The 27770-nt window shown below is 54.7% G+C and overlaps 12 protein-coding genes across 12 annotated transcripts; 7 read left to right on the top strand and 5 right to left on the bottom strand.

The window, feature by feature from the left end:
- Positions 1-2505: 2505 nt before the first annotated feature.
- On the top strand, positions 2506-4232 carry UMAG_10983 (uncharacterized protein; the record flags this gene model as incomplete). The annotated part of the gene is made up of 4 exons (XM_011392669.1): positions 2506-3466; positions 3555-3762; positions 3845-4118; positions 4215-4232. 4 exons carry the CDS (start codon positions 2506-2508, stop codon positions 4230-4232), a joined length of 1461 nt encoding a protein of 486 aa, XP_011390971.1.
- Positions 4233-4852: 620 nt separating this feature from the next.
- Positions 4853-5779, top strand: UMAG_10984 (uncharacterized protein; the record flags this gene model as incomplete). The annotated part of the gene is made up of 2 exons (XM_011392670.1): positions 4853-4971; positions 5089-5779. The coding sequence occupies 2 exons, from the start codon at positions 4853-4855 to the stop codon at positions 5777-5779; spliced, it is 810 nt and encodes a 269-aa protein (XP_011390972.1).
- Positions 5780-6459: 680 nt separating this feature from the next.
- On the top strand, positions 6460-7530 carry UMAG_10985 (putative homoserine kinase; the record flags this gene model as incomplete). The annotated part of the gene is made up of 1 exon (XM_011392671.1): positions 6460-7530. The coding sequence occupies one exon, from the start codon at positions 6460-6462 to the stop codon at positions 7528-7530; it is 1071 nt and encodes a 356-aa protein (XP_011390973.1).
- A 183-nt stretch (positions 7531-7713) lies between these two features.
- On the bottom strand, positions 7714-9870 carry UMAG_04598 (uncharacterized protein; the record flags this gene model as incomplete). The annotated part of the gene is made up of 1 exon (XM_011392597.1): positions 7714-9870. One exon carries the CDS (start codon positions 9868-9870, stop codon positions 7714-7716), a length of 2157 nt encoding a protein of 718 aa, XP_011390899.1.
- Positions 9871-10488: 618 nt separating this feature from the next.
- Positions 10489-11586, top strand: UMAG_04599 (uncharacterized protein; the record flags this gene model as incomplete). The annotated part of the gene is made up of 1 exon (XM_011392598.1): positions 10489-11586. The coding sequence occupies one exon, from the start codon at positions 10489-10491 to the stop codon at positions 11584-11586; it is 1098 nt and encodes a 365-aa protein (XP_011390900.1).
- A 204-nt stretch (positions 11587-11790) lies between these two features.
- On the bottom strand, positions 11791-12549 carry UMAG_10986 (uncharacterized protein; the record flags this gene model as incomplete). The annotated part of the gene is made up of 1 exon (XM_011392672.1): positions 11791-12549. One exon carries the CDS (start codon positions 12547-12549, stop codon positions 11791-11793), a length of 759 nt encoding a protein of 252 aa, XP_011390974.1.
- Positions 12550-13792: 1243 nt separating this feature from the next.
- Positions 13793-14971, bottom strand: UMAG_04601 (uncharacterized protein; the record flags this gene model as incomplete). Its single annotated transcript, XM_011392599.1, has 1 exon — positions 13793-14971. The coding sequence occupies one exon, from the start codon at positions 14969-14971 to the stop codon at positions 13793-13795; it is 1179 nt and encodes a 392-aa protein (XP_011390901.1).
- A 394-nt stretch (positions 14972-15365) lies between these two features.
- Positions 15366-20060, bottom strand: UMAG_04602 (uncharacterized protein; the record flags this gene model as incomplete). Its single annotated transcript, XM_011392600.1, has 1 exon — positions 15366-20060. The coding sequence occupies one exon, from the start codon at positions 20058-20060 to the stop codon at positions 15366-15368; it is 4695 nt and encodes a 1564-aa protein (XP_011390902.1).
- Positions 20061-20871: 811 nt separating this feature from the next.
- Positions 20872-23628, top strand: UMAG_04603 (uncharacterized protein; the record flags this gene model as incomplete). The annotated part of the gene is made up of 1 exon (XM_011392601.1): positions 20872-23628. The coding sequence occupies one exon, from the start codon at positions 20872-20874 to the stop codon at positions 23626-23628; it is 2757 nt and encodes a 918-aa protein (XP_011390903.1).
- Positions 23629-24060: 432 nt separating this feature from the next.
- Positions 24061-25398, top strand: UMAG_04604 (uncharacterized protein; the record flags this gene model as incomplete). The annotated part of the gene is made up of 1 exon (XM_011392602.1): positions 24061-25398. One exon carries the CDS (start codon positions 24061-24063, stop codon positions 25396-25398), a length of 1338 nt encoding a protein of 445 aa, XP_011390904.1.
- A 112-nt stretch (positions 25399-25510) lies between these two features.
- Positions 25511-26207, bottom strand: UMAG_10988 (putative clathrin coat assembly protein ap17; the record flags this gene model as incomplete). The annotated part of the gene is made up of 4 exons (XM_011392673.1): positions 25511-25527; positions 25615-25752; positions 25858-25978; positions 26052-26207. 4 exons carry the CDS (start codon positions 26205-26207, stop codon positions 25511-25513), a joined length of 432 nt encoding a protein of 143 aa, XP_011390975.1.
- Positions 26208-26900: 693 nt separating this feature from the next.
- On the top strand, positions 26901-27542 carry UMAG_04605 (uncharacterized protein; the record flags this gene model as incomplete). The annotated part of the gene is made up of 1 exon (XM_011392603.1): positions 26901-27542. One exon carries the CDS (start codon positions 26901-26903, stop codon positions 27540-27542), a length of 642 nt encoding a protein of 213 aa, XP_011390905.1.
- Positions 27543-27770: the final 228 nt, after the last annotated feature.

Consider the following 27770-nt stretch of genomic DNA (forward strand, 5'->3'; position numbering starts at 1 on the left):
GACATCGTTGAGAAGGGCAAGCGTGACGATGGCAGCAGCAGCAGCAGCAGCAGCAACCAACGTAGGGCAAGAAGGGCACCAAGAATGAGGGAACCTTTTTAGGCAGGCATACGTTTGAAAAGATGCTAGGAGGTAACCAGGTGCTGGTCGTCTTAGCTGCAAATTTGAAGCAGAGCCTTGAAGTGACGGTAGGTTCGAATCGCGGATGCGGTGACAGATGAGCGAGAAGCTTAACTGGAAGCGAAGCAATGGGGATGCGTGCGGGCGTATGTGAGGCGAGGATGCAGAGATGGCATCGAGAAGGTGGATATATGCAAAAGGGACGTCGTGACGGAAGCGCCGAGTGGTATACAATGAGAAAAGAGTCAAAGGGAGGATTGCTCGCTGAAGGAGAATGAGGTGGTGGTCGATGTGATCGAGGAAGAGCCGAAGATGATGCAAGAAGAGCGAGTGTTGGACTGCCGAGGTCGCCTGTTCTTGTGATGGCGCCGGAAGCTAGGCCGAGCGCGTCGACGATGCTGCTTGTTCTCGGCTGAGCCGCGAAGGAAGACTTGTTCACCTCGTAAAGTCAGCAGAATGCTGGATGCTAAATGCTAGATTAGAGGCCAGACGCCAAACGCTAGTTGCTAGGAAGCAAATGAGAGCAGCAAGAAGCAAGACAATCACAAACACAGACATGAGAGCAACGAGAGCAACGAGCAAGCACGCCGTCTGTCAGTCTTGGTCCCTGAAAGAAACGAGAGCTGGTTCGTTCGTGTCTTTCACTGTTCGTGTCTTTCACTTTGTCGGAAGTGTGTTGTCAAATTATCGTAAATGCCAACTCGCGCTTGCCCAGCGCGATCTGTGCGTGGTGTGTATTCACGATTCGTGTGTGCACGCGTGTGTTCTTTTGCAGGTGCACGGTGTGGTGTGTTGCATGTTGTGTTGAAGCCATTCACGATTCATCGTAAAGTCACAATTAAGTTACCAAGAATATTACTAACTACTCACAACTAACTTATTTGTGACTCGCGATTCACGATTAACATTGAAACAACTCACGACTTGAACTCGAATTTCAGAGACGTGAGCTGCTGCCTGCTGCCGGCTGCCGTCTGCCGTCTGCCGTCTGTGTGTTTGTGTGTTCCCGACCAAGATGGAGAAAATGACGAATGTGACGGAGTAAAAGGGGGAAATTGGAACAGGGTGTTGGTTTCCTGCCCGAGGCCCGAGACCAGCCAAAGTTATGCATGAGTGTCACCGCCGCACGGGCAAAGCAACAACCACGAACGCGCTATCGGGGCGGATAGCAGAGCATCAGCTGAGTTGGTCCCCACCAAGTGTGAATCACGAATCAACATCGAGAATAATTGAGAGAGGCAAAATCAATCTACTTCCTCCTCATTGACTAAATGGCGCTTTTTCGCTAGAATTTGATGAATAAACTTGATCTAGATTCTTCTCATGTTTTCCGCATGTTTAGGAAAGGCTGAGAGGAGGAGAGAGAGAGAGAGAGAGAGAGAGAGGAAATGGCCAGTGCTCACTGAGACATATCAGGGGTGGCTAACGCGCCAACGCCCTTTATCCGCATTGCGCCGCTCATGGCGTACACTCCGAGATAAAGCTCCTCACAACACACAGCTGTGACTGCACCGCGTTGTCTCGCTGAATGTACAGAGATCTTGTAACTTATCTACGCAATCCTTGACTCGATCGCGACTGCTTCCTTGGTTGGCTGACTGGCTTGTGCCAACAAAGTCGCTTCTGTCCGCCTCTTGAAAACGCGTTCTAAAAGATTGGACCCTTTCCTTCTCCGTCGGTGCTCACATAGTCACTTTTAGCAGCTGAAAACTTCCATACGCCGCGCCATGTCCAACTCGAAACAGCCTCGTAAGCTCAGGTTGGGACTGCCAAGATGGCCCAGACAGCTTTGCTTTCGTCAACCCCTTGTTGGCCTCCGTTGAGATCCGAAGCTGAACACTACTAATGGAGCAAGGCACGAAGGTGAATGCTGGAATTCCATTGAATAGTAAATGTAGGATTGATTGCTGGAACGAATCACGAATCACGAATCACGAATCACGAATGCTAAGCATTTGTTGTCGCAAAAATCCGCGTGCAGCAAAATCGCATCGTGATCGTCACTCACCAGCATCAAGTAGAATCGGGCCGATTGCCTTTTGATATTCCTTCACTCCACAATTATGATTGAGCCACTTCGGTGCTTCTCGAACTTTGACCAGCTTGCTCGCTTTCCCTCAACCGTCATCCTCGCAAATAGCGTCCCTGCTGCATCTGTAGCACCCGACGCATCATCAGAGTACGCCCTACACGTGTTCGGAACGACAGCGGCTGCGCTCTGTGACAGAGTGCAACAACTACAGCAATCAGCTATCGAACCTCTGTAGCGTCGTCGCAAGGCTTCCAGCAGCGCTCTCGACCAACGTATACCCCACCCAAGCCTCCGAGACTCTGCACAAGATGCATTGACAGCTGTCCAAATCCGAACTTGAGCCCAGCAACACCATGTCCTCACAAACAGAATGGCCGCAGTCCCTCAAAGACTTTGCCAACCGAGCTTTTGCCGCATGTACCGATGCCAACCGCCAAGCCGTCTCGGAAGAGCTCAGAGCGCTCATATTCGATTCGTTTCAGAACGGCACAATCCATACCACCGACTGGGCTAATGCCACCCTTAAAAGCCTAACAGCTGCGTCTACCTCGACGAAAAAGTCACTACTCAAGAAACGCGCAGCACCCACTTCAACCACAACCCCCAGCTTATCCGCCTCCGACCTAGAAGAGCAGCAGAGGAAAGAGAAGCGCGCAAAGCGTTTCGAGAGGGAACAGCAGGAATTCAGACGTCAGGAAGATGAGATGCTCGAGACCGCCATCGCATCCACCAGTCTTGCATCCAGATTTGGCAGCATACGCGCACCAGCCGCTGTTGGCCAACCTTCGTGGTCTGCAGCTGCATCAGTAGCAGGTACTGCTCCTTCACATCACGCTTCCAAATACGCAGCATCCGCGCCAATAAGCTCAACACAGCTGACAGATACCGAAGTAGCAGATCCTAACGTCATCGATTGGGACGAACACACAGTCGTCGGAACCAGCAGCAAACTCGAAAAATCATACCTGCGTCTCACGTCAGCGCCGGATCCCAAAACCGTTCGACCGCTCTCCACGCTTGTGCAGACGCTCGAGCTGCTCAAGAAAAAGTGGCGAACGGAAAACAACTACTCTTACATCTGCGATCAGTTCAAGTCGATGCGTCAGGATCTGACAGTACAGCGCATCAAGAACGAGTTTACAGTCAAGGTGTACGAGATCCACGCGCGCATTGCGCTCGAGATGGGCGATCTGGGCGAGTACAACCAATGTCAGAGCCAGCTGAGAGGATTGTATGCGTACGGCATCAGCGGAAACGCCGTGGAGTTTTTGGCCTATAGGATCCTCTATCTGTTACACACCAAGAATCGTAGAGGTGAGTAGCGCGACATTCCCAACACACTCAGACAGAGATGATCGATTGTCTGACCTTGCTCCTCTTCGCATCACGTTTGCTTTTCCAGATGTCAACGCACTGATGGCAGAACTGACAGAGGAGCACAAGGCCGAGCCAGCGGTGGAACATGCGCTCCAGGTTCGCGCCGCACTCGTGACTGGCAACTACCATTCCTTCTTCCAGCTCTACACGGATGCACCCAACATGAATGCATACATCATGGACCACTTTGTAGAGCGCGAACGCGTCAATGCGCTCCACATCATGTCCAAATGGTAAGCACTGGTCCGTCGCTTCCAAGCGTCATCCGCATCACAATCTGACATGACTTTTTTCGGACCCTTGCTTTGATTGCAGTTATCGGCCGTCGATCGCGCTCAGCTTCATCGCCGAAGAACTTGCATTTCAAGACGTGGCAGCAGCAGATGAATTTCTGACGGCCAAAGGTGCTGCTGTATACCTAGAGCCGACACCTGCCGAGTTGGCTGCACTCGCATCTTCGCAGACGACCAACGGCAAGAAGAAAAGGTCAAAAGTGGTGCCAAGCCTGCCACTGGGCAAGCGTCAGTGGGACGCAAAGGCAGCTGTGCAACCGCTTACGGATGCGATCCAAAAGTTTCGCAAAGTGGATGTAGGTGCAATTCTCGTTGATGCAAGTCTCTGGGATGCCATTTCTGGATTCGCTGACTTACCATTGAACTTTCTTTTGCTGTTGTTGACCGTACAGATCAAAGGTCAAATATGACGATGGGTATCAGCTTCTTGCGACGCCCCTCCTTATTATTTAGCACTGTACACTATGATGTGCCGCGGATCTGCTTTCAACACACGTCTGCCGTTAACCCCTCTTCTCTACTGATGACCACCAAGCCAAGGCTGCCGCTTCCTTTTGACGCTACAGTCACGAGTGACCCTGGAAGGCTGTGAGGATTTTTGACTCACGACTCATGAAACGTGAATCTCGAATCGTGAATTTCGTGATCTGATAAGTGTTAGGTCATGATCGCCCTCTTATGGAATACCAATCGTGGATCGTGCTTCACGAACTTTGCACGTCGTATCCGGGCTTGTGCGAGTCACGAGTTGATCACGTTTTTGGAAGCAAGTGGAGGAAACACGAATCAGAAAGGTGCTTGCACACAGCCTTGCTCGAGCGGGAGCGGGAGCGGCAGCCGACGTGCTTCTTCCGACGACCACTATCCGATTGCGCACCATTGTCCGCTCTGTAACTGGTCTCACAGAGCACGATCGGACTCATAGAGAAACCGAGCCACGTCAAGGATATTCATGCAAGAGCATTGAAGCATCAGGGACGCGCATTATCGACACATCAAATAGACGAGAACGCTGGGGTTATCGTTGGCAATGTCTTGGTTTTCATCACAGTGGGACCGATGGGCGAACGGCCCCAATGGATTTTCGCGCTCCTCTAGTGGTGGTGATGCTCAGATTCGTAGGATCGAGGTGGTTTGGGGTCGAGAAAGGTATGTCGCGTATTCGGGCTTGATTGGTTTTGGCCCACGATACGAGGTGCTTGCTCATGCGGTTTGCTGACGTGCATGCGCCTCTTTTGATTCTCTCCACCGCTCTCGATCGCACAGACTACAAATCGTACTTGCACGTACAGCAGAGCCCGTGACACTTGGTGATCTGCGCCACGAAATCGCTTCGATTACGTCTCTGCCTTACGAAAAAATCAAACTTATCTACCGAGGACTCGTCCTGAAAGATGATCGACTTGCGCTTACCGCGTACGGTCTCTCTGAAGGCTCTCGTATTGGGCTGGTCGGGAGCCGAGACGAAGGCGATAAACCCGGTGCAAAGACGTCCGTGGGTGTTGGAGCGTTGTCGGTGGGAGAGCAGAAAGCGCGTGAGAAAAAGGCCAAGGAGGCGGATACCAGCGAACAAGGATTGATGTCGAGGATCACAGAAGCATTGGAGACCTCGAGGAAACAGCTATTCCCCCAAGTGGAGAGTGTAGAGCGAGCGGTCGCCTCTCAACAGGCAGGCACGCCAACACAAGTGTCGGAAGCATCGACAAGAGCGCCATCGCGTGACCAAGCGGTCGCGTCAGCGACAGACGCAACATCGGAAGCCATGTCACATGAACAAATTACCGACGCACATCGAAGACTCTCAGAGCTGCTCTTGAGACAGCTTCTCGCGTTGGACTCGGTCAACGTCAACAGCGATACCACGCGACAGGCACGCAAGATCGCCGTCAAGCAAGTGCAGAGCCATCTCGATCGCCTCGATGCTGCGTATTCAGAGTACAAGAGCCGCCAGAAGTAGAAGATTCCGTGTTCAAGCAAACAACGAGCGCAGTCGTTGTTCGTACACCTGTGCGAACGTGCTGGTGAAACACGCCCATCGATCCGTCTCGATCAATCCAACCGGTGTTTTGTTGTGTTGACCAGACGATGAGCAGCGATCAAAAGAGGTCTGTTGTGTGCGCTGATGGACAAGACGTGTCCTACCTTGCTTGTAGAGACTCTTGCGGCAAGATGCCGTGTCGAGTGATTTGGTGAGCAGCTCTAGCACATAGGATCAAAGGATCGGGCTGCGATCGGTGATGTGATAATTTCAACGCAAGAGATTTATCCGAAGGTCATTGAAAAGTTGGGTTGGGTTCATCACGCATGGTTGGGTGATGCGATTTGTGTCTGTGACGAGTCACACGGCCAAGGCTCTAGACCGTCTTCGATGGAGCTGCAGCCTAGAGCGCAAAAGATGCACGGATAAAGCGCAAGAGCAGCGCTGCGCCATGATTTTCAGCACTCGTGATTCTTGATTCTTGATTGATTTGTGATTTGTGGTTTGTGGTTCACGATTCACGATTCGAGATTCGAGATTTGGATCTTCTTCGCAGCATCATTCCACTTTTGGCTCTTTCTCTGTTTGCCTCGACGTCTCTACTTGAAGACGTGTGACTCGATATCGAACGGAAAAGGCTACGCAAGCAATTGGTCAGGATGACGTCGACATCTCGCAAGTTCGTCATCAAAGTGCCGTGCACGTCGTCCAACATTGGTCCAGGGTTTGACGTCGTGGGACTTTCGCTGTCGCTCTACCTGACGTTGAAGGTGACAGTGGATGCTTCGGGCAGCAACACGTCGCCGTTGCTGTCGTACACGGGGCTAGGCGCCGAGGAGGCGCCGTTGGATGCGTACAAGAACCTGACGACGCGTACTGCGCTCTACGTCTTGCGAAGCAACGGTGTGCGTGCATTTCCGAGGGGTGTAGAGATCAAAGTTGACAACCAAATACCGTTCGGGCGTGGACTTGGATCTTCAGGAGCAGCGGTGGTGGCAGGATTGCTGTTGGGAAACGAGCTGGGTGAGCTCAAGCTGCGCAAAGATCGGTTGCTGGACCATGCGCTCATGATCGAGCGCCATCCGGACAACGTGACTGCTGCGCTCATGGGCGGCTTCGTCGGCTCGTACCTGCTCGAACTCTCACCGGAAGAGGAAGAACGCCGTGACGTTCCACTGTCAGAAGTGATCCCTGAATACCCTGCAAATGCATCGTTCGATTGGGGCACCGATCCGCCTTCCCCACCCCACCATATCGGTCACTACATCCGCTTTGGCTGGTCGCCACAGATCAAGGTGATCGCCATCATCCCCGACTTCCAAGTGTCCACCGCTTCCGCCCGCTCGGTCCTTCCCGAATCCTACTCCAAAAAGGACCTCATCTTCAACCTACAGCGTCTAGCCGTGCTCACTACTGCACTCACCCGAAGCCCGCCAGACGCGTTCCTCATCTACCAAGCCATGCAGGACAAAGTTCACCAACCGTACCGCAAGAACTTGATCCCCGGTCTCCCAGACGTCTTGGCCAGCGTAACGCCCAAGACGCACCCAGGCCTTTTGGGTATCTGCCTCAGTGGCGCAGGCCCCACCATCTTGGCATTGGCGACCGAGGGCGAGCAGAGAATCGCCGACGATGTCATCAAGACCTTCAGGGACAAGGGCGGTATCGAGAGGTGCGACGCCAAATTCTTGAGTGTTACAGAAGACGGTGCTCAGGTGACCTACGAATAACTTGACTCAACTTGACTCCGAGACTGTACATTTCTTTCGTCTGTAGAATGGCAAAAGGCAAGAGACGAAACGCGAAACGCGAAAGCCGAAATCCAATATGCATCACACCACACTGTAGAATTGCGAATTGTCAAGGTTGGTCTGGGTGTGATTGAGAGTTGGCGTTACCCAAACGGCGCGGGTTCAGCGGGTGGATGGAACGGGTGTTGTGGCACTAGCTGCTAATAACCTCGCGATGACGGTCTGGAACAGGGCAACCTCTTCCTCGGGGGCGGTGCACAAGTTGTCGTTAACCTCGTACACATACACGACGCCGTCCGAGCCGCCAGTGGCTAGCTGACGTCCGGTTTTGCTCCAGGCCAACTTGTTCAACGCCTTTGCTCCGTCGCCACCTGTCGCATCGAGCGTCATCTCGGCTGCAGCGCTGCCGTTGGGCGTACAGGACGCATACACGCTAGCTACAGGTCGTTCGGTATCCACATTCAGATTGAACACGTCCAACCGACCCGTTCCGTCCACCTGGGCAAACACGGCTGGATGACACGTGGACCAACGCACATCGTAGATGTAATCGTTGGATTCTTCAAACGTGAGAATCGCTGGTACTGGCGCCGCTGCTCCACTTGCACCACTAGAAGTGGCTCTATTGGCTCCAGCGGACGCGCTCGGAACCACACCGGACGCTGTCGTTGAAGCCGCAGGTTTGAGCCTCCACAACCGACTCGTCCAATCCATACTGCTCGTTAGGAACAGGTCGCTGAAATCCACGCTTCCGTTCAGAGGGTGAAAATCAATCCCCGTCACGGGCGCCACATGGCCCCGGTACACCTCGGCCATGTTCAAGCCAGCCTTTAGCCCAGCCCGATCATACCTGTTGCCCGCATACACATTTCCGTCTTCGGATCCAACCAAGAAACTCGTCGTTTCCTGATCCACCACTCCCAAACTCGTCACTGCCACCTCGTCCGTTTTGGCATGCATCGTGTTGACCAACTCCAGCGTCTCCTGTGGTCTAGCGAGCATGTCGAGCATCCACCAGCAGATGGTTCCGTCGGTGCTCGCCGAAACCAGGTTGTTGGCGTTGGCGCTGCCGATGATCTTGAGCCCGTATACAGGGTGCGTGTGCCCGGCAGCGGATAGCGGCGTTTTCAGGACTGGTAGGTGGCGAGCTCGAGTATCCCAGATCAGTATCTGCCCCGAATACGTACCTCCAACGATGAGGTTTGGGTGAAAGGGAGAAAAGATGACCGAAACCACATCCGTTTGTGCATGAAACACAAATTCGGGCCTCTCGCCCAAATGCATGTTCCACACAGCTACTAAACCGTCCGGTGCATCTTCGTTGGTTGGATCGCGATTGTACGCGACAACGCACAATTCCGGATACTTGGTAGACCAGTCAATCGCCGTCACGCTTCGATTGCTCAACATCTTATCCGCCATCCCGAAGCGGCGAGCTAGTCGAAGCTGTGAGCGGCTATCTGTCGAGAGTGAATCGTCGGCCGAGATGCGGTAGTCTCGCATGTAGTCGTACCTATCCGTCAATGCGCGTTCAACAATCTTGCTCGATTGTTGCACAAAATCGCTGAAGTCCTGCGCAGAGTAGACGGCGAGTCGTTCTTCGTCGCTTAGCTCTCGCAGCTGTTGTGCGATTTCCTGCTCCAACCTTTGTTCTTCCTGTCGTGCTGCTAGATCGGCTTGGTGTTCGGCTAAGATCTTGGCTCGAAGCGATTCTTCGGTTTCCTTTGTGAGGCGCGCTTCTGCTACGACGCCGCCAGAGGCGCCGCCTGAGGTGAAATCCCGCGGGGAGTATTCATCGTCAGAATCACCTACGGCAGTGGTTTGAACCTCCTTGGTATAAAAGACACGTTGCTTTTGGGGTAGTTCGAACAGCTCCGTTTCCACATCGATAAGTTCGAGCGGTGCAGACGTAGCTAGCGCGTCTCCGATCGGAGTTGTTGTCGCCGTTGGCGCACCTTGGGTAGATGGCAATTCACTTTCGCTCCCACCGAAGTCCGAAGAGGGCGGATCATTGCTGCCACTCACCGCTCTACTTGTCACAAGCAAGCTTTTTCGCGGCGATGATGCCTCTGTCCCAATGATCGAAGAGCGCGAACTGCGAGATGGACCACTTTGACCCGAGATGAGCGAGTTGACGAGATCATCGAGATCCTTTCTCGAGGAAGTGGAAGTGGAGCTCTCTTGGATAGCGGAGGAGGTGGATTTGAGACGTTGTGCACGTTCCTCTCGTTGACGACGAATTTCCTCGAGCTTGGCTTTCTTGGCTTCGATTTGCGCTTTGCGATGCGCAACGGAGGAGGCCGATGAGGAGAAAGACATGTTGTATCAGCTTACGTGCGCGGCAGAGCGCGGCAGAGCGCGGCGCAGATCGACACTGTCCCGAATACGGCAGCTGTACGGGCGCCGCTGTCCAAGATTTCGGTGCTATCGTGAGGTTCGTGTTGGGATGAAGATGATGGCAGAACACAATCAAGAAGCAGACTCCGAACGAGGATGGCTGTTGCATGTGTGCGTGTGTGCTGGTCCTCATCCTCACCACTAACGCTGAACAGCCAACGTGGAAAGACCAACACTCACGACTCACGACTCTGTGACTCTGTGACTGTGACTTGAACCAACCGTGAAGCACGAAGCGGGAACGCGTTTGGGGCGTGCAACGTGCGATGTTTTCTCAGATGTCTGTAGTATAGGTGTAACAGTCGTACCCAAATTCTCAGTTGTGAGTCGTTCGTGATCCGATTCGTGATTCGTGATTCGTGATTCCTGTGAGTTATGTGCATGTGACGTGTGGAGGACTGCGTTCAGCGGGGCTGAAGCAACGTGACTTTGCAAAGATTCGTGATTCGTGATTGGACGCTGTTGTTCTCGATCAACATCGTCATCCGCCTACTCGATCGCCTACGCTTGAGCTTCACAGTGGTTTCTGATTGTGCAACTATGGCGAACGCAACGATTCGCGGCGCGGTCAGCATCCACGGCACGAATCCGCAATTCCTTATCGAAAAACCAGTGCGTGCACGGATCTACGAGTCGCCTTTCTGGAAAGAACACTGCTTTGCGCTTTCCGCAGCCACCATCCTCCCGCTCGCGGTCTCGCTCAACCATATAGGTGGACTGGTGGGTCTACAAAGACCGTCTCACTTCCTCTGCTTGCTCCAAAAGCTGTTGCAGATTCAGCCTGAACCGGCTATCATCAACGCGTATCTCGAAGCACGAGAGTTCAAGTACCTTGGAGCGCTCACGGCGTTTTACATTCGATTGACATACACCTCTAAACATGTCTACACATTGCTAGAGCCAATGCTGGAAGATGGAAGGAAGTTGAGATGGAGATCAGGCGATGGAGCGTACGAGATACTCCATATGGACGAATGGGTAGATATGTTGTTGAGAGAGGAACGTGTATGCGATATCATCCTGCCTAGGTTGACGCGGAGGGATGTGTGTGAGACGAGAGATGGATTGTTGCCGAGGATCAGCAAGCTCGAAACATCCCTCTTGAAGGCATTACAGGCTGGAGAGCGGACGGACAGTAGCGACGACGAACATAGTGATGCCGACGAGGACGGTATGTTGAATCTCACAAGGTGCAAGTTGGAACGACTCAAGCAGGCTACGCATACATGGCGAAAATCGTCACCACAGCCAGGCTATGCCTACGACGTTGAAGCCGAGTATACGTCGCAAGAAGACTCGGATGGTGAAGCGTCGACAAGACCGAGGTTTATCTCGCCCAGTCCGAGCGTTTCCCCCGATCGACAGTTGCAATCGCGTGCGCGTGACCAAGCCGCATACCTGTCGAGATCTCCAAGTCGCTCGCCAGATCGGCAAACATATGTCTCCAGAAGTCCTTCTCTCTCACCCGATCGTCAACTCTCATATGTGGACGGCGAAGAGCGCCAAGAAGCGTATATCTCTCGTTCACCTTCGCGCTCACCCGATCGTCAACTCTCAGATCTCTCAGATGTGGACGGCGAAGAGCGCCAAGAAGCGTACATCTCTCGTTCACCTTCGCGCTCACCTGATCGTTCCTAGTTGCACTGCATTCTCCTGACTCATCCAAGCTGTACTTGTTTCCATCGCATCTGTGTTTTTTTTCTGTACACTCAACAGCCACGTGCACCATGCTTACTTTCATCTACTCGACCTCACCATGCGTCCTTTGGCTTTCACGAAGCAAACAGTGTTGGAAAGGCAGATGGCGATCGAGCTGCACAAGGTGGATTCGGAAATCGTCTATTAGTAGTATGGCGTATTAGCAGACGGCGTCGCTTGACGGGATGAGCTTCTCTGAGCACTGGCACCACTTTGAATCAAGTCGTCCTTGCAGTCGTCTTCTTCTACTTCTACATCGTACCGCTCTGTTTGGTCTTGCTGGTTGTGTTGCAGTAGCTCTACTTGCTCGGCTCTCTCGGCGCTCGTCACTGAAGAACGCGCAGTCGACCACGAGACCGTGTAGACATCTGTCAATACATGTCCGAGCGCCAGTCCGCTCACTACGGACAGCAACATCATCCAATCCATCCCCATGCCGATGATCATGAGCACATACCGCAGAAGCGTGGCTGAAAAGTACACGGCTGTTCTCAAGACGAGTCGAATCTTGGATCTATGCATGTGGTCGGTTTCGATGTGGTCTGCTTGGGCGGGTAGGTGGATGTACACGCTACAGTCGCTCGAGCCAACCAAACCTTTACGTCGAGCGCGCGCCTTGGTTGGGTGCGAGACCGATGTTGGTCGGAGCGCAAGTTTGTGATCCAATACAAAGCTGAGCCACCTCTCGAGAAGCGCCGTTGTAAAGATGAACGCGCAAGCGACGAGGAACGTGGTTCGACTGTAGATGCGGAATGTGGGAAACAGGAACGCCTCGCCCGAAGAAGCGTCGTTGCTGAAGGGCGAGAAGAGCGATGTATGCAGATACGGTTTCCATCCTTGCATGTCTGACGATCCGGTGGCCATGCCCATTTTCGAGGAAGAAGTGGCGGACGACATGTCCATCTTGGCGATACAACAAGTCACGGATGTGCGTTGCGAAGCGAGGTCTTGCTGCAATGGATCGTGGTGGTTGATGCTGTTATGCGGATGTGGGTGATGTGCTTGACTGGTGGTAGGACAAGGATGAATCAGACACCTGACATATGCGCTCCGTTACGACGAAAGTAGGGGCACGTTGCACACGAGTCGTGCAGATATGAAGTGCAAGCTTGCACGCGCCCCGCTCCGCTCCGCCGCTCCGCTCCGCCGCTCCGCGTGGGCGTTGTCGGTGGCGTCGACTCAGTGTCACGCACTACCGCGAGGCAGTGCGTCTCGTCGCAGTCGCAATTGGATGCCAAGCGTCGGCTGGCTTGGCCATCCTTCGGACGGCAACCTTGGATAAGTCGGTTGCGACCATGTGGAGTGACGAGGCCATGAGGATCGTGCTCAACGCCGCTGGCGGTCAGTGCTTAGCGCATGTACATGTGGGCGAATCAAGTGTCCGAAACACATTCGTGATTCACATTCACGATTGCAACGTCACTCGTGACTATGACTTGCACAGTCCATCTTGGCACCCAAAGAAAAGTCGCGAGGAAGCTGACTGACACCTTACTTCGAGCAAACGTAACAGCGTGGACATAATCATGAATCATGAATTCAACCACAAAATTGGGGAGCAGAAATTCACGATTCGTGTTTCGTTTGCTTTTGGTCGTTGCTCACAGCGTCGTCCTCTGCGCGAATCACAAATGTGAATCTTACTTCACAGTCACTCGTGACAAGCAACAATCGTGAATCACGAGAATGCGCCAACCCCATCACAAAAGGGACACATTCACGATTCCTGATTGGATCGGCGCGATCGACCAGATCAGCTGCACGATGTGCGACTGACACGAAGCGCCAAGATGTTCTCAAAATCGCAATCGTGAATCACGAGAATCTTGAATGTCTGCAATGTCGTGAGTTAGGGCTAAACTGAGCGTAACTATACATCACCCATGCAATCTTGGGCTTGCATGCTTGGATGGAGCCTGGTGCGTGATGGATAGCTACGCTCAACTGAGTGCGCAGTGTGTTTCGGCAGATTCGCGTCGTGTGCAGAGCATTGGAATAGGCCACTCGACGGCATCCCAGACCATCGACATCAGTCGTACGTCTCATCACTGGACTAGTCAACCTTGTGGATCTCACGCCAACGCCACAGTTTGCGCTTCACGAAGCACCACGCACTGTGCACACTATGACATGTTTGGGCTGGACATCAGACGGCAAGGATCACAATCACTGCGAGCGCTGCGCCCAAGACGACGCTCTGTAATCCGACGCTTCCGAGCATGTCGCGGTAGACACGAGCTGTGCGGATGCTTCCGCTGCTTTTGGCGCCACGCACCAGCGTTGGATCTGTGCGGTTGACCGCTGACGCGACGCCAACTTTCATATCTCCGTCATCCGCGATCGGGATGCCAGCGATGTGGCGGGTGCTGTTTGCGGCAAGTGGGTCGAGACGTGGATCGGCCGTCTTGGATGGGTTGGACTGCGCCCATGTGGACGCAGGAGTGGAGCTGGGATTGAGCGATCCGCTCGTGCGCGCGCTCTCGCTCGTGCCAATCGAAGCGGAAGGTGCACTGGTGACAGGAGCACGTGCATCCTCGCTGTGAGTGAGCAAGCTGCCCGCAGCAGGCGGCCGATCACTCCGAGACGTTCTTCCGCTCTGGTCGTACGATGTCGGCGCCGCGATGTTGGCAGGCTCGGGAAGCGGTGCGATAGCCGCCGCCGCCGGCGAAGACGTCGTCTTGCGCCAAGAGTTTGATTCGTCGTCCCAACTGTGCGGCGATGACGGCGGCAGCACCCCGGCATCCAATGGTCGAGCTCGTGTCGCTGGTCGATCCGTTTTCGAATCGCCCACTTCCACCCACGCCGGTTGGCGAGCGTGCTGCTCGCCATGTTCCTGCTTGTGCTCATCGTGCTTCTCCTCATGATGACTGTGATGGTGCTGCTTGTCCACGCGATGTTGCTTGCTGCGCTGCTTGTGCTTGTGCTCGTGGTGCTTCTCCCCATGTGGGCCGTGATCGTGGTGCTTCTCACGCTGAGCATTGCGAATCATGCCATACAGCGATCTGGCCTGATGATCACTTGGGTGCAGGCCGAGCCTATGCATCCAACGCTGCAGCCTCTTTATACCCTTGTCCCGTGCGTTAGCGAGTTTGGCATGCTTGCCATGCGGAGCGAACTGATTGTATAGTGACTTGACGAGGACCGGTGGAGCGTCGAGGGGGGCGGCGAATTCTACGGGAGGACCCTTAGCGTTCTGAGAGTTGTGATCTCTTTTCAAGTGGTGTTGAGCTTGCACGCTATGGCTAGCGCTGACAAGCAGAGGGACGAGCAGGGTGACGAGCAAGAGACCGAACAGGAATTTGTGAAGCGCACATAAGAGTGACATGCTGGGAAACAGTAGAGAGCGTGCAAACCGTGAGCGAGAAAGCAGGTGGTCGAAGGGCAACGTTCGTCCAACGACTCGTGGTGCTCATACCAACAACTTTCCAAGAGCATACCAACTCGGTGGGCCATCTGCCTTCATCACGAAAAGCGATCCGCCCTCTCCCTAAAGTCACTTGTAACGAATCGGTGCTGCCTTCATTCGACTTGCACTTGCACCCTCTTCCGAGCACCCAACAGCTCTGTTCATAAACCCCACCCCACCTGCTGAAACAATGAACCTCGACCCTCTCCCCACCCACTCACTTTGAATCTTGGCGCACCACACGCACTCACATATGCGCACCATCTCGTATCTCAGCTCGACCGTGACTCTTGTATACCATCTAGTCGTACATCTACAGACTCATCGTCATCGTCAATGTCTTTGCATGAACACCCATGATTGGGGGCCCTCCATTAAAGAGGCTCTCCAACTGTTCGAGGTACCTCAACGACTTGAGCTCATCCAGACTTGTTCCGGGCTCCGGTGCCGGCAGCGCGGTGAGCACTACACCCGTACTAGCTGAACTATTGATCCTGATGAGCTCGTTCAAGATGAGGTACTGTGCCTTGTTCGGCAGCTCGTTGAACGAAACCACGGGTAGATCCGTGGAATAGATGCTGGCGGCGCGACTAGGCGTGTTTTCTCCAGGTGGAGCTCGCATCCGATGCATATAAACCGGTGACGGCGACGTAGAGCACGACGAGCGCCGACGAGCATTCGCATCTTCCGACCGAGATTTGCCGTGACGAGAAGCCGACGCTCTGCGAACTTTGCCATTCTTGCCAGCAACCAATCGACCTTTGGCATCATACTCGGCGCCAGAAGACGAGCTGCTCGAGGCACTGTCCGCCGCATCCGAAGAAGCCAGTGAGCTGGCGTACGACGATTTGCGTTTATCACTTTTCAGCTTGGGTCTCGGCGCGATGGCGTCGGACGGCGATGCCAGATTGGCATCCTTGCTAGCGGTGTCCTGCACATTGCGTTTGAGCTCGGCTTGCATCTTTTGCCGCTCGGACGCTTTAAGCGTCGAAGCGTTCTCGTCTTCGTCCTGAAATCCGCCTTGCAGAGGGGTGGGCGTGGCAAGCCCTTCAGCGTATGGCACCGAGGCACGAGGGGTCGTGCTCGAGTCGGTCGAAGCATACGACGTACCAAGCAGCGTAGCAGAGCTTCCATTAGAAGCAGCTCGCACTGTGGCCGGCGTTGCCGTCCTCTGGCTCGAGCTGAGCGTTCCATAACTGGTAGCAATTGAACCTGGCGCCAACTGCGATGAGACGTTCGACTCTAGCAATGGCCTGCTCGCCGTCGTCACCGGATCGTCGGGAAGGCCGGCAGAGCCACCGATTGAGTAGGCCCTTGGTCGGTGATTGCGCGTCTTGCTCGAGTAGCTCGTGGGTTCCAATGTCGAAGCTCTGCGAACGGCAAGGCCGCGTCTAGTAGGTCCGTCGACAAGCCAATCGTCATCTTCGGATAGCATCGCCAGCTCATCTTCAATGTCCGAGTCCGAGTCCGAAGATCCATCTTCGCCATCATCCCGACGAGCGCGAGGATGAGCGAGACCCAGGCGGATATTTTGTTTGTGGAATGCGAGATGCTCGGCAGGCAGACTGACGCCGAACAGCTTTTGCTCACGCTTCGACTGCTTGCGTGCTACGTCACCGACTGCGCCTACGGCTTGACCTGTGGCCGGAATGGCTTTGGCCGGCGACAAGGCCTGCGACTTGCGTTTGGCAGCAGCGCGTGCACGACGTTCGTCGTTGCGACGGAGCTCCTTGAGCGTCTCCCACCACGGATCACCGCGCAGAGCTTCGTCGACCTCAACGGCTGCAACGCTGCTCCCGTGAACGATTGTTCGATAGGTGGTGACGCTCTGATCGGCGAGGCAAAAGACGCGCAGCGAGGCCGGAATTCGCAGATTGTCAAGCAACGCACGGATACGTTTTCTCTCCTCCTCGATCTCGCTGGCGTGTTCGACAAAAACGGAGACGCGCAGCTTGTGCGACTTCCAGCTGCTGGTAAAGCTGAGGATGGTGCCGAGATGCAAGACCATGGTGTACGTGTCCCAAGCGTGGCTCTCGTCCGCATCTGGGCTAGCGATTTGGATGGGCCACAGGTCGATGTAGCGCTGTTCGACTTGCTTGGCGATCTTGGAAGTTGGCAAATTGTTCGAGGTCACTGGGACGGGCGGCTGCATGAGATCAAAGCCGTACGCAATGGCTAAGGCTTTGTTGAGCGCTAGAGAGTCTTCCATGATGCCGACGTAGGTGGTGGGTTTGATCGGAGTCTCCTTTCGCGCTACGTCTGTGGGCAGACTGCCGATGTCGACGGCACGGTGCTGGCGTTGGGGCCAAGACAATCCGCGTATTGTGATCTCGCTTCCATCGCTTCGATGCCCACTGCCGTGCGAGGACCTGGCGACTTTGGCTGGGTGACGCATGTCGCTGGGATAGCCCATGACGACAATGTTGGGTCGCATGCCACCTAGACCGCAGGAGAGGATGAGGTTTCGGGCGCCCTCGCGCTCGTCTTTGGCAATGACGACGTCGACAAAGGATTTGATGCCGGTGAGGTCGACGAGCTTGAGCCAGGCGACCTGCTGTTTTCGCAGCTCTGCGAGGCAGTCGGTGAACTCACCCTTGAGCACGTGTCCGAGCACGTAGAGCGCACCCTTCTTGAGCGAGTTGCAAAAGATGATGAGGTTCCACTCGCTGCGGGGATTGTTGGCCAACAAAAGGATCTGGGGGCGCCAGTACTTGACGTGTCCTTTGCGCTCGTCGAGGCGGAGCAGATACTTGCGAACGAAATGGTAGGTAATGTTGCGGGTGACGTCACCCCAAGGCTTGGGCGGGGAGAAAAAGTGGATCATGACAAAGAGCATGACGGCAAAGAGGATGCAGCCGCCGGCAGCGGCGGGGTCAGTGAAGAACATGGCGCCAAAACAGCTGACAGCGCCTCCTGCGGCGGTCCACATGTTCCAGTACTTGAATGACGGACGGAAACTGGGAGCACCACCGGCCTTGAGCGCACAAGTAGCAAAGCTGAGTGTGCCAAAGGTGAGCAAGGTGGTCATGGTGACGAGCTGAGCGATGGTGTTGACCGAGTCGACAAAGAGGATGGTCTGACAGAAGATGTAGGTGACGAGGACAGCGTAGATGGGTGTGTCGCTGACCTCGGTGCCTTGCGCAAAGACGTCGAGCACGGGAAGCAGATTGTCGCGGGCGATGGCTTGAAGTACCTTGCCGCAAGCCATGACACCCATGAGAGCGGAAAAGGCGGTGGAGGCGAGCGCGCCAAAAGTGATGACCTGGGGGCTGAGCGCGACGTCGGAGACGATGCCAACGTCGATGTAAAACGACTCGCGTTTGATGGTGCCGGCAAAGATGACAAAGCTGATGAGGTAGACAAGAAAGGTGAAGAGCAACGAGTAGTTTGTGCCTTTGGGAATGCTCTTGCTTGGTTTGCGTAGGTCGCCTGACATGGAGGCGCCGGCGAGGATGCCGGTGACGGCGGGGAAGAGGACGCCAAAGACGCTCTGCCAGTTTTCGGATTGGGTGCCTGTTGAGGAACCGGCGGCACCCGAGGTGAAGCGCGGAAAGAGGTTGCCGCGCAGCGTATCCCAAGACCAGCCGGTGTAGTATGCGCCTCGATCGTCGTCGATGAAAGGTTGTACGGTGAAGGAGGAGATGGGGATGCTGAGGATAGCTACGCAGAGGATGAGGGCGAGGGCTAGGGTGGCACGCGCAAAGAGCTTGGAGCCGACGAGACAGACGATGGCGCTGACGAGCAAGACGACAGAGCCGTAGAAGAAGGAGAACCAGGGACCCTCGGGCAGAGAGCCGGAAGGGCCTCTGCTTTGGCCAAAGGCGTCTGTGAGCGTCTCGACGAAACCGAGAACGTTCATGGCAGCATTGAGAGCCTGTCCGGCAAAAAAGATGAGACCGATGGAGCCGCCAAACTCGGGGCCGAGTGAACGAGAGATGAGGTAGTAAGCACCGCCACCTCGGACCTGACCGTTGGTGCTGATAGCGTTGAGACTCATAGCGGTGAGCGTGTCGATGGCATAGCTGACAATGAGGAGAAAGAGGGCGCCTAGCAGGCCAGCCTGGCCGAGGATGAATCCGAAACGCAAAAAGAGGATGATACCGAGAATGTTGAGACTGACAGGCATGAAGACGCCGTCCCAGGTGCCGAGCTTTCGAGGGGCCATCTCGGCGGGACTGATCATGCCGAGGCTCTTTGTGCGGGGGAGATGGGAAGAAGGGGCATGTTGATCGGGCTCCAAAAAACCACTGTTGGAGCGAGGCGGACGACGATAGTGCTTTGCGTTGCGCGCATGATGACCGTCTTCGCCTGGGCCTAGCTTGTTATCGGAAAAGGATACGCCTTTAGGAAGACGACGCGGACGTATTGTCGAGGCGGATTGAGTGAGACTGGAGATAGAGGTAGCGTTGACGTCGTAAGGCTGGTCCGGGTGGAGAGGCTGAGTGGAGGGGGAGGGGGAGGGAGAGTTTGCGCGGGATGAGGATGGATGCGAGGGGCGGGTTTGGGCATGATCGACGATGGAGCTGGGAGAGGAAGCGGTGGAGGTAGCGAAAGGGTTTCCGCTCAGTTTGCCGCTCTCCAGATCGACACGGTACGCGGCGGAACGTGAGCGGTCAGAGCTGCGGTCAGAGCTGGAAAAGTAATCGGTCGGTTGGGAGGGAGCAAGGGCGGATGAGGCGTCGATGGCAAGATTGGCAACAACGCTGCGAGGACGAGAGGGGCCAGGCGTGGCGAGTTCTGGGCTGTTGCGTCGCGAGTAGAGCGAAGGCGCACGCTGACTGCGGCTATCTTGGCTAACATGGGGAGGCTCCTCGTTGTCGTGATGACGACGACGGCTGGCTAGAGCACTGGTCGGAGCGGGTCGATTGGCTGCTTGGTCGGCATGATCAGAGTATACGGCGTTAGTGTGGTCGTCTTCCGGACTATCGTTAACGGGATGCCTTCGGAGCAGCTGATTCTGAAGCGAATCAAAGTCATGAGAAGTGTGACTGGAAACAAAGTGGGACATGGTGTATCTTGCCAATCGTGAATCGATCGCGCGCTGATAACGGCCGATGCTTGATACAAAGGAAGAGCTGACAACCGGTGTTGTATCTATCAAAGCATTGTTGGCGAGGTCAAAGAGAGGTGTCACAGATGCAACCCAAGCGGTTGCTTAGGGGATGAGAAGGTGGGAGAAGGTGGACGAGAAGAGAGAAACAAGGAGACTATGGAAATCGTGACCTCGTACCTCGTACCACCCACGTCACGAGTGTGAGTTGTGAGTTGTGAGTGAGAAGAGTGAAGGGTCCGTGTCCTTTTGTGTCTTTTTGTGTCTTTTTGCGCTTGCAGGTCAGTCACACGTCAAAACTCAGACTCAGGCTCGTGACTGAGTGTGTGTTCGGTTGCGTATTTCACGTTTCGCATGGCCACGCTTGGCGGACGGGCGACATGATTAAGTGATTTATTAATAGTATATTCGTGATTAATACTCAATTAAAGCGATACAGGTTCCAACTCTTCACACAGCTCAGCGCACTCCACTTTGTGCATTTAACCTATCTTGATCTTTTTGGTGTTTCTTTTTTCTTTTTTCTTTTTTCTTGTTTCTTGTTTCTTGTTTCAAGTCGCGTCAACGGATCCGAGTTGAATGGCCAAAGCGTGAAGCTCTCTGTCACGAGTCGTGTTTTAACAATTGTGAATCACGATTCTTCTCGTCTCGAACCGCTCACGACTACGAAACAGACTCTGCCATTCTCCTCCTCCTCCTCCTCTTCTTCTTCAATCACCACCACCGCCATCTTGTCCTCGCGCTCTCATACCCGCCTCTCATACCCGCCATGCCGCCCAAAAAGGTGTCGCTTCCACCAAATCCACCACCCGATCCGTCCCAGTCCATCCCATTACAGTACACCACCTTCTTCTCTGTAGCACCGCTCAACGCCAAAAACGTCTCGTCCTCCTACCTCAAGACAGAGGCACAGACGTGGATTTCACGTTCTCAGTCAGCCGTTCAATCGCTCGTTCTCTCCAAAAAGAGGAGATTAGACGCTCCAGATGCTCCAGATGCTCCAGATGCCAGCATCAACATCGACGACGACGATGACGACCTCGACGCCGAACACGTCCAAGCCGAAGCGGCTGAGAACTCTCCTGCACACCGAACCATTGTGATTCATCCTGGCTCCAACAATCTACGCTTGGGTCGAGCCACCGACCTGTTTCCCATCACGCTACCCAATGTGATTGCGCGTCGTGCAAAAAAGCTCGCGCCACAGTCGCAAGCCAGATCTGATCTCACCAACGCTATGCGCGCCACAGATGCATCAACATCGAACCCGTCGAAATCAATCGATATGGATGTCGAGATGACCGACGAACAAGCCATCCCAAAAGCTGCTGCAGGGGATGCTGATGCAGAGGAAAAACCGCAACAACAACGACGACGAGACGACGACGACGACGACGACGAAGACGAAGACGAAGAGGAGGAGGAGGAGGCGGTCGCACTCATACGCAAGAACCCGCGAAGATCGGCCGCCAGCGCATCAGAAAAGCCCTCCGCCTCAATCTCTTCAGCTGTCACACAAGACGCGTCTGAATCTTGCAAATCTTCGCTCGACCAAGGTATCGAGACGATCCGAAACGACCTTCGTGCCATCATGCGGCAGGAAAAGCTTCGCTCCGTCGGAAATGCCAAGAACCTCGCTGCCAACTACAACGACAGCTCGCAGCCGGAAGATGTGCCTGAACACAACGATCTCTTCGGCCTCGAGTGGACAGACCAAGACATGGATGGCGACAACGATGTCCTTGTAGGCGAACAGGCGCTCCGTCTTCCATGCTTCTCTCAACCCAAAACACCAGAACCCAAACAGCAAGCACAGAGACGTCCACAACTACACCCCACTTCGGCCGTCAAACCGCCCTGCTCTCCTGAAACCAGCCGGTCTTGGACACTCTTCCGTCCGTTCAAGCGTGCCACCCTGGATCTCAACGCCTACGAGCAGCACTATGGTGCCTCTGCTGCTGTACAAGCGCTGCTCGGAGACGTGCGCACCATCTTGGAACACGCCATCACCTCGCCACCTGACAGCATCGATGACAGGCACGAGACGACAAAAGTGATGCCAGTTGGACTCGGCATTCCACGCCAAGAGTTCCACCTTTGCACCGTGATCCTCATTGTGCCAGACCTCTTTTGCCGCTCCGACATCAAATCGCTCGTCGAGCTGCTGCTCGTCGATATGGGCTTTGCACAGGCATGCATTCAACAGGAAAGTGTCTGCGCCACCTTTGGTGCTGGTCTCTCATCCGGCTGTGTAGTCGACATGGGCTCCGAAAAGATCTCGATATCTTGTGTCGAAGAAGGCCTCATCTTACCCGAGACGCGCATCCAACTTGCCTATGGCGGTAACGATGTCACCAACTTTCTCGCAGAGCTCTTGATCCGCGCCAAGTTCCCATACCGAGAGCTCGACTATCGCTCCAGTGTCGCTGACCACATGCTGATTGACGAGCTGAAATGCAAACTGGCTACACTCAACCCGTCAGATGTCGGACTCAACATTCACGATTTCTACCTTCGATTGCCCGCCAGACCTACGATCAAGTACCTCTTCAGGACGTACGACGAGTTGATCATGGGGCCCATGAGTCTTTTTGACCCGCTCGTCTTTGATCTGGATCACAAGCCCAGAGCCAAAGGCAAGTCGGAATCGCTTTTCAAGGATGATGACGGCCAGGATGAGGGTATTGCCGAGGATCTGACCGAATTGAGCGTGCTGCACGGCTTGGATGTACCCGTGACAGGCGCCATGACGTCGTGTGTCAAGCATCTGTTGCCACCACCGCCCGCTCCCGCAGCACCATCTGCCGCCGCAACAGCGTCAAGCACAAGCCACACTGGCACGGATGCACTGGCGGTCACAGCTGGATCCGAAGCTGGCACGCCTACTGCCACCACTGATGTGAAAAGCAAACTGGACGCCGGCAGCGCCATGCCTTCTCGAGCCGCTTCGCCTTCGGCTGTCAAAGCGGATGCGGCGGGCGCAGCTGATACTGGAAGCATGTTCGCCTCGGCCGATGCATCGGCTCGACCGTCTCCCACGCCGCAACCATCTGTGAGCGGTGCTGCGGGCGCGAGCCAAGACGCGCAACCAGCGGTGCCATCAGGCGCTACGATCGACATTCACTACGAAGCTTCGAAAACCGCTCTGGACGTAGCCATCTTGAACTCGCTGCTCACATCGATCGGGCAGGTGGGTCCGGCGGGCGATGAACGTCTACGCAAAATGTCGAACAACATCCTTTGCGTCGGCGGCACAGCGCGCATCCCAGGACTTGGAGCAGCGCTCGAAGCCAGACTGACGTCGATGCTGGGCAACCACTTTCTTGCAACGACGGGAGATGCCAACAACGCGCCCAAGGTAACATTGATACCGCCTCCCAGGGAGATGGATCCGCAGGTGCTGGCGTGGAAGGGCATGAGCGTGTTTGCCAGGTTGGAGGCGGCCAGTCAGGAATTGTGCCTGAGAAGGGAGGATTGGTTCTTGTTCGGCTGGAGGGCGTTGAGGGAAAAGACGCTGTTTCTTTAGCTTCGCTCTTGTACACTAAAGTCTTGCCACTCGGGACTGTCGCTCTTGTTGCCGATGTGGCGAGTGTGCGGGCGTGTTGAATGGCAGCGTCCAGTCAAAATCACGAATCACGAATCACGAATCGTGAATGGTCATGGTGATTCACGACGGCTCACGGTTCTGTGATTCACGATTCAGGCGTCACGGGCGTGCTGAATTTCTGTTCTGATTTGAAGCTCGACGTAACACGGACGGCTGTGCACCGTGCACGACGCTCGTGAGTGTGAGCACAGATGTGTTGGTGAATCGTGAATCGTGAATCACACGCGGATGGGCGTGTGGACGACTTGCACATGTTGGCTTTCGTTCTTGGTTTGTCGCCTACGACTCACACTGCACGATAGCACGATGATGGACTGAGCATAGATTTGCAACGAGACGCAATTCTGGACCATGTCGGATACTGGGCCGCCATCGAATGGGCTGGTGGATGCTTCGCAAGTAGCGTCGCAAGCAGCATCGGTTCGAGGTCAGGATCCACATTACATTGAGGCGCTAGCGTCGCTGGCGGCGATAGGGTCGACATTGTTGACCAACGAGCTTCCAACCACCGATCCACTATCGACGTTGATTCAAAAACATCTGCCGCCGCACATGCGACCTTTACGAGACCTATCCGGAGACTGGCACACTCGCTCTTTCACATCAGATAACCAGCCCGCACATATCGAAACGCATGCTTCCACCGACATTACACCACACACTGTACGACAGGCAGCAGCATCTAGCGCATGGCGTAAAATTGCTCGGCTTGCACGCACACACATCCAGAAATACGCGCATCACGATCAATCAGACCAGCTGGACACGCTTCAAGACGAGACGAGTGTACAAGACGTGCTCGAATGGTGGAGCGTAAGACTGTACTCATTGGCGCGGCTCAAGTTGTATTCGATCCTCAGCACCGAATTGAATGGCGTGTGGCAAGTGATAGAAACAACAGCGGTGGAGCGAGGCAAGATGCTGGTAGATACCGACATGGTGCCGTTCACGATGAGGGTGTTGAAGGCAACCGAAGCAAAGTACAGAGGCGATGTGCGGTCTAGTGTGGAAGCGTATGTGGAGCTGATTCGGCTCTGCAAGCGCCGAATGCGAGAGCTTGAAAGCGAGCAGCCAAAGATATGGAAAGAGCGGGCAATTCAAGTGGGACTCATGCTAGCGTTCACGCTGGCGGAAACGAAAGACTATGCTGGAGCGATCCAACTCGTTGTACCGCTCGTCGAGTCGGCACTGGAATCGAAAAGCGATCCGCAAGACGCCATGCAGAGCATCCACCTTGTCGTCGTCGCTTCGCGAATTTGGATTCAAGCAGGCCATCTTTCGAGTGCCATGAGCCTGCTCGACCGAGCCCAACTCCTCCTCGCTTCTCCTCCGCCTGCGTATATACAACATCAACTCGCACACTCGCGTGCGCTCATCCACGCCATCTCGGGCGACTTTTCCAGCGCCTCTTTCGTTTCCGCCTCAACATTGACGCAACAGCTCAATTCAGCCATCAGTTGCTTCTACTCGGCTCACCTGGACGACGCCATCTCGCGCCTACAAAGCGTGCTTGCAGCCGAACCCGCTTCGGTGGCAAGCGCCGATGCGGTGATTTTCAACCTGGCAACACTCTACGAACTCGCAAAGCGAGGAGACGCAGAGGTGCTCGAGAGTAAGACGCAGCTCCTGGCTACCGTGGCCAGCTGGGCGGGTGAACCAGGTGTCAGTAGCTCGGCCTTCAAATTGTGATCATACCAAGGGCACCTGCTGTGCGGGTGGTGATTACAACGACGGTACAAATACATGGGCTGTGCAAATGGCAAAACAAGGCGATAGACTGATATGAGAGCGGGTGCAGATGTCAATCGAGCTTTTCCACTGTGTGATGCGATGCGAAAGAAAAGAGGAAGCATCAGACACTCGATCAGCTAAAGTAAGCAGCAGAGAAGAGAAGCAGAGACTTACGCTGATCCAGGCGCGCGAGCACGACGTGTTTCGAGGTCTCCTCGATCTCGCCTGCAAGAAAGACTTCGTCGAGGATGGCGTAGACCTTGTAAAAGTTGAACACTAGATCGAGCTCGCAGACGTTGCCGAAGAAGGCGTCTGCCGAAGCGCAAGCAGATGAGTGCGCAAGTGTCAGCAGACGTGGCGAGGTGAGAGAAGAAGCGATGGTAAGCGATGGGTAGGGATGGAATGGGAATGACATACCTAGTACCTCTACAAAGAGGTGGATCGCCTCTAGATACGCCAGTTCGTTGTCATTTGCGTCGACACAGACGCAGAAGAAGAGGCCCGCATAACGTCGATACACGAGCTTGTAGTTGCGAAACTGTGTACGGTTGGCGTGCTCATCAGTATCGTGCGCTACCAACACGATGCACGATGCAGCCGAGCAGACTCACCTCAACAAAGTTGCTCTGATACTTTTGGTCCCTGGGTGCGATCAGTCGATGAACTTCGCCGCGTAGTCGGATCTTCTCTTGGTCGTCGTAGGGAACGTAGAATTTCGAAAGCCGCGTCTTGCCCTGCCGGTTTTGCACGAGGATGAAACGGATCATGGTGAGGTGTGAGGCTGTCAGCTTGCGGATGTGGAGTGCTGGCCAATGCAGGTGGCGTGGATGGCGTGATGATTCCCAAGTCTCGCAACGTGCAACCGACGACGAGCAGAGCACAAAGGGACGGAAGCTAGCTGCTAACCCTAACAGCATTCGAGATCCAGTCACGAGTTACCACGCTAAGGACCCTGAATCGTGAATCGGGAATCGGGAATTGTGAATCGTGAATCGTGAATCACTCGAATCCTTAACTGTGGAATTCGTGGTTGTGAATCATGAATCGTGAATCACGAATTGGACGTCGAATGTGTCCGTGCATGGTGTCAGTCGGCCGAGAAGCAGCGCACTGGCGCATTCTGTGACATGGAGAAGAAACGCCAAAACGCGTGTGATGAGGTGGAGCTTGAACCATGAGCATTCGTGATTCACGATTGAGCCTCAGAAATACACAATCACGAATGTGATTCACCTGCCAACTCAACGCTGTCAGTCCTCCCCCACCTTGCAACAACTCCTACACCTACACCTACCTCGTTCGGCGCCTGCCTTGCTCTGATCGACCTGCTACTCGAAAGCACATCATCAAATCAGTCTTTGACGCTTCAGTTTCGAGTTTGTTTAAACATCGAGTGGTTTGCACCTTTACAGCGCTGGTTCGCTCACACACACACACACACACACACACCGTTGCGCACGATGAACGCACCTCCACCTCAACAAGGTCCACCAGCGCCCACTGCCGAACAGCTCGCCATCACTGATGCAGAGTTCCAACAAGTGCCGCTCGCGCTCGATCCTGAATCGCACACGCTGCACACGCCCGTCCCGGAGCTGGACTTGACCGTACTCAACGCGCTCATCCGGTCGCTGCAAGGGCTCCCACCCAACGTCGCGTTTCCTCCTCCTCCCAACGCTATTGCGCCGCAACGAAGCATGGCCATCAATCAGGCCAAGGAACAGGGCAACGCGGCGTATCGAAACAGGGATTGGGCGGAAGCCGTCAAGATGTACACGCTCGCCATCGACGTGGCTGCCTCGCGGCCGCTGTGGGAGGCCAACCAGGTCGCACGTGACGAGCTGAGCCTCTGTCTCGCCAACCGATCAGCAGCATTCGCCAGCTGCGAGGATTGGATCGGCGCCCTCTGCGATGCCGAGGCAGTGACCCAGTTGAAGAAACCCTGGGCAAAGGGTCATTATCGAAAGGGAAAAGCGCTCCTAGGTTTAAAGAGGTGGAAGGAGGCAAGAGACGCTTTCGAGTTGGGTCTGCAGTTCGATCCCGACAACGCCGATCTCAAAACCGCCCTGAATGAGCTGCCGAGGGACAAGAACCAGCTTTGATGCCAGCCAAGTTTCGCAGATCCTGATCCTGATCCTGATCCTGATCCGAATCCATGTACTTTTATCACTCACCTTGCCAACACAGCATCAATCACGAATCACCATTCGTGAATACACATCGGCCTCGTTGCTCACGCACTGACCTCGATTCAACACCAGCAACCACCCAAGTGAAGCGAGACGCTTGCGCTTCTTGCCCCACCTTGAAGCTGTAGCCAAAAGACACGC

This window comes from Mycosarcoma maydis, chromosome 13 (assembly GCF_000328475.2).
Source record: "Mycosarcoma maydis chromosome 13, whole genome shotgun sequence".
Taxonomy (NCBI): Eukaryota; Fungi; Basidiomycota; class Ustilaginomycetes; order Ustilaginales; genus Mycosarcoma; species Mycosarcoma maydis.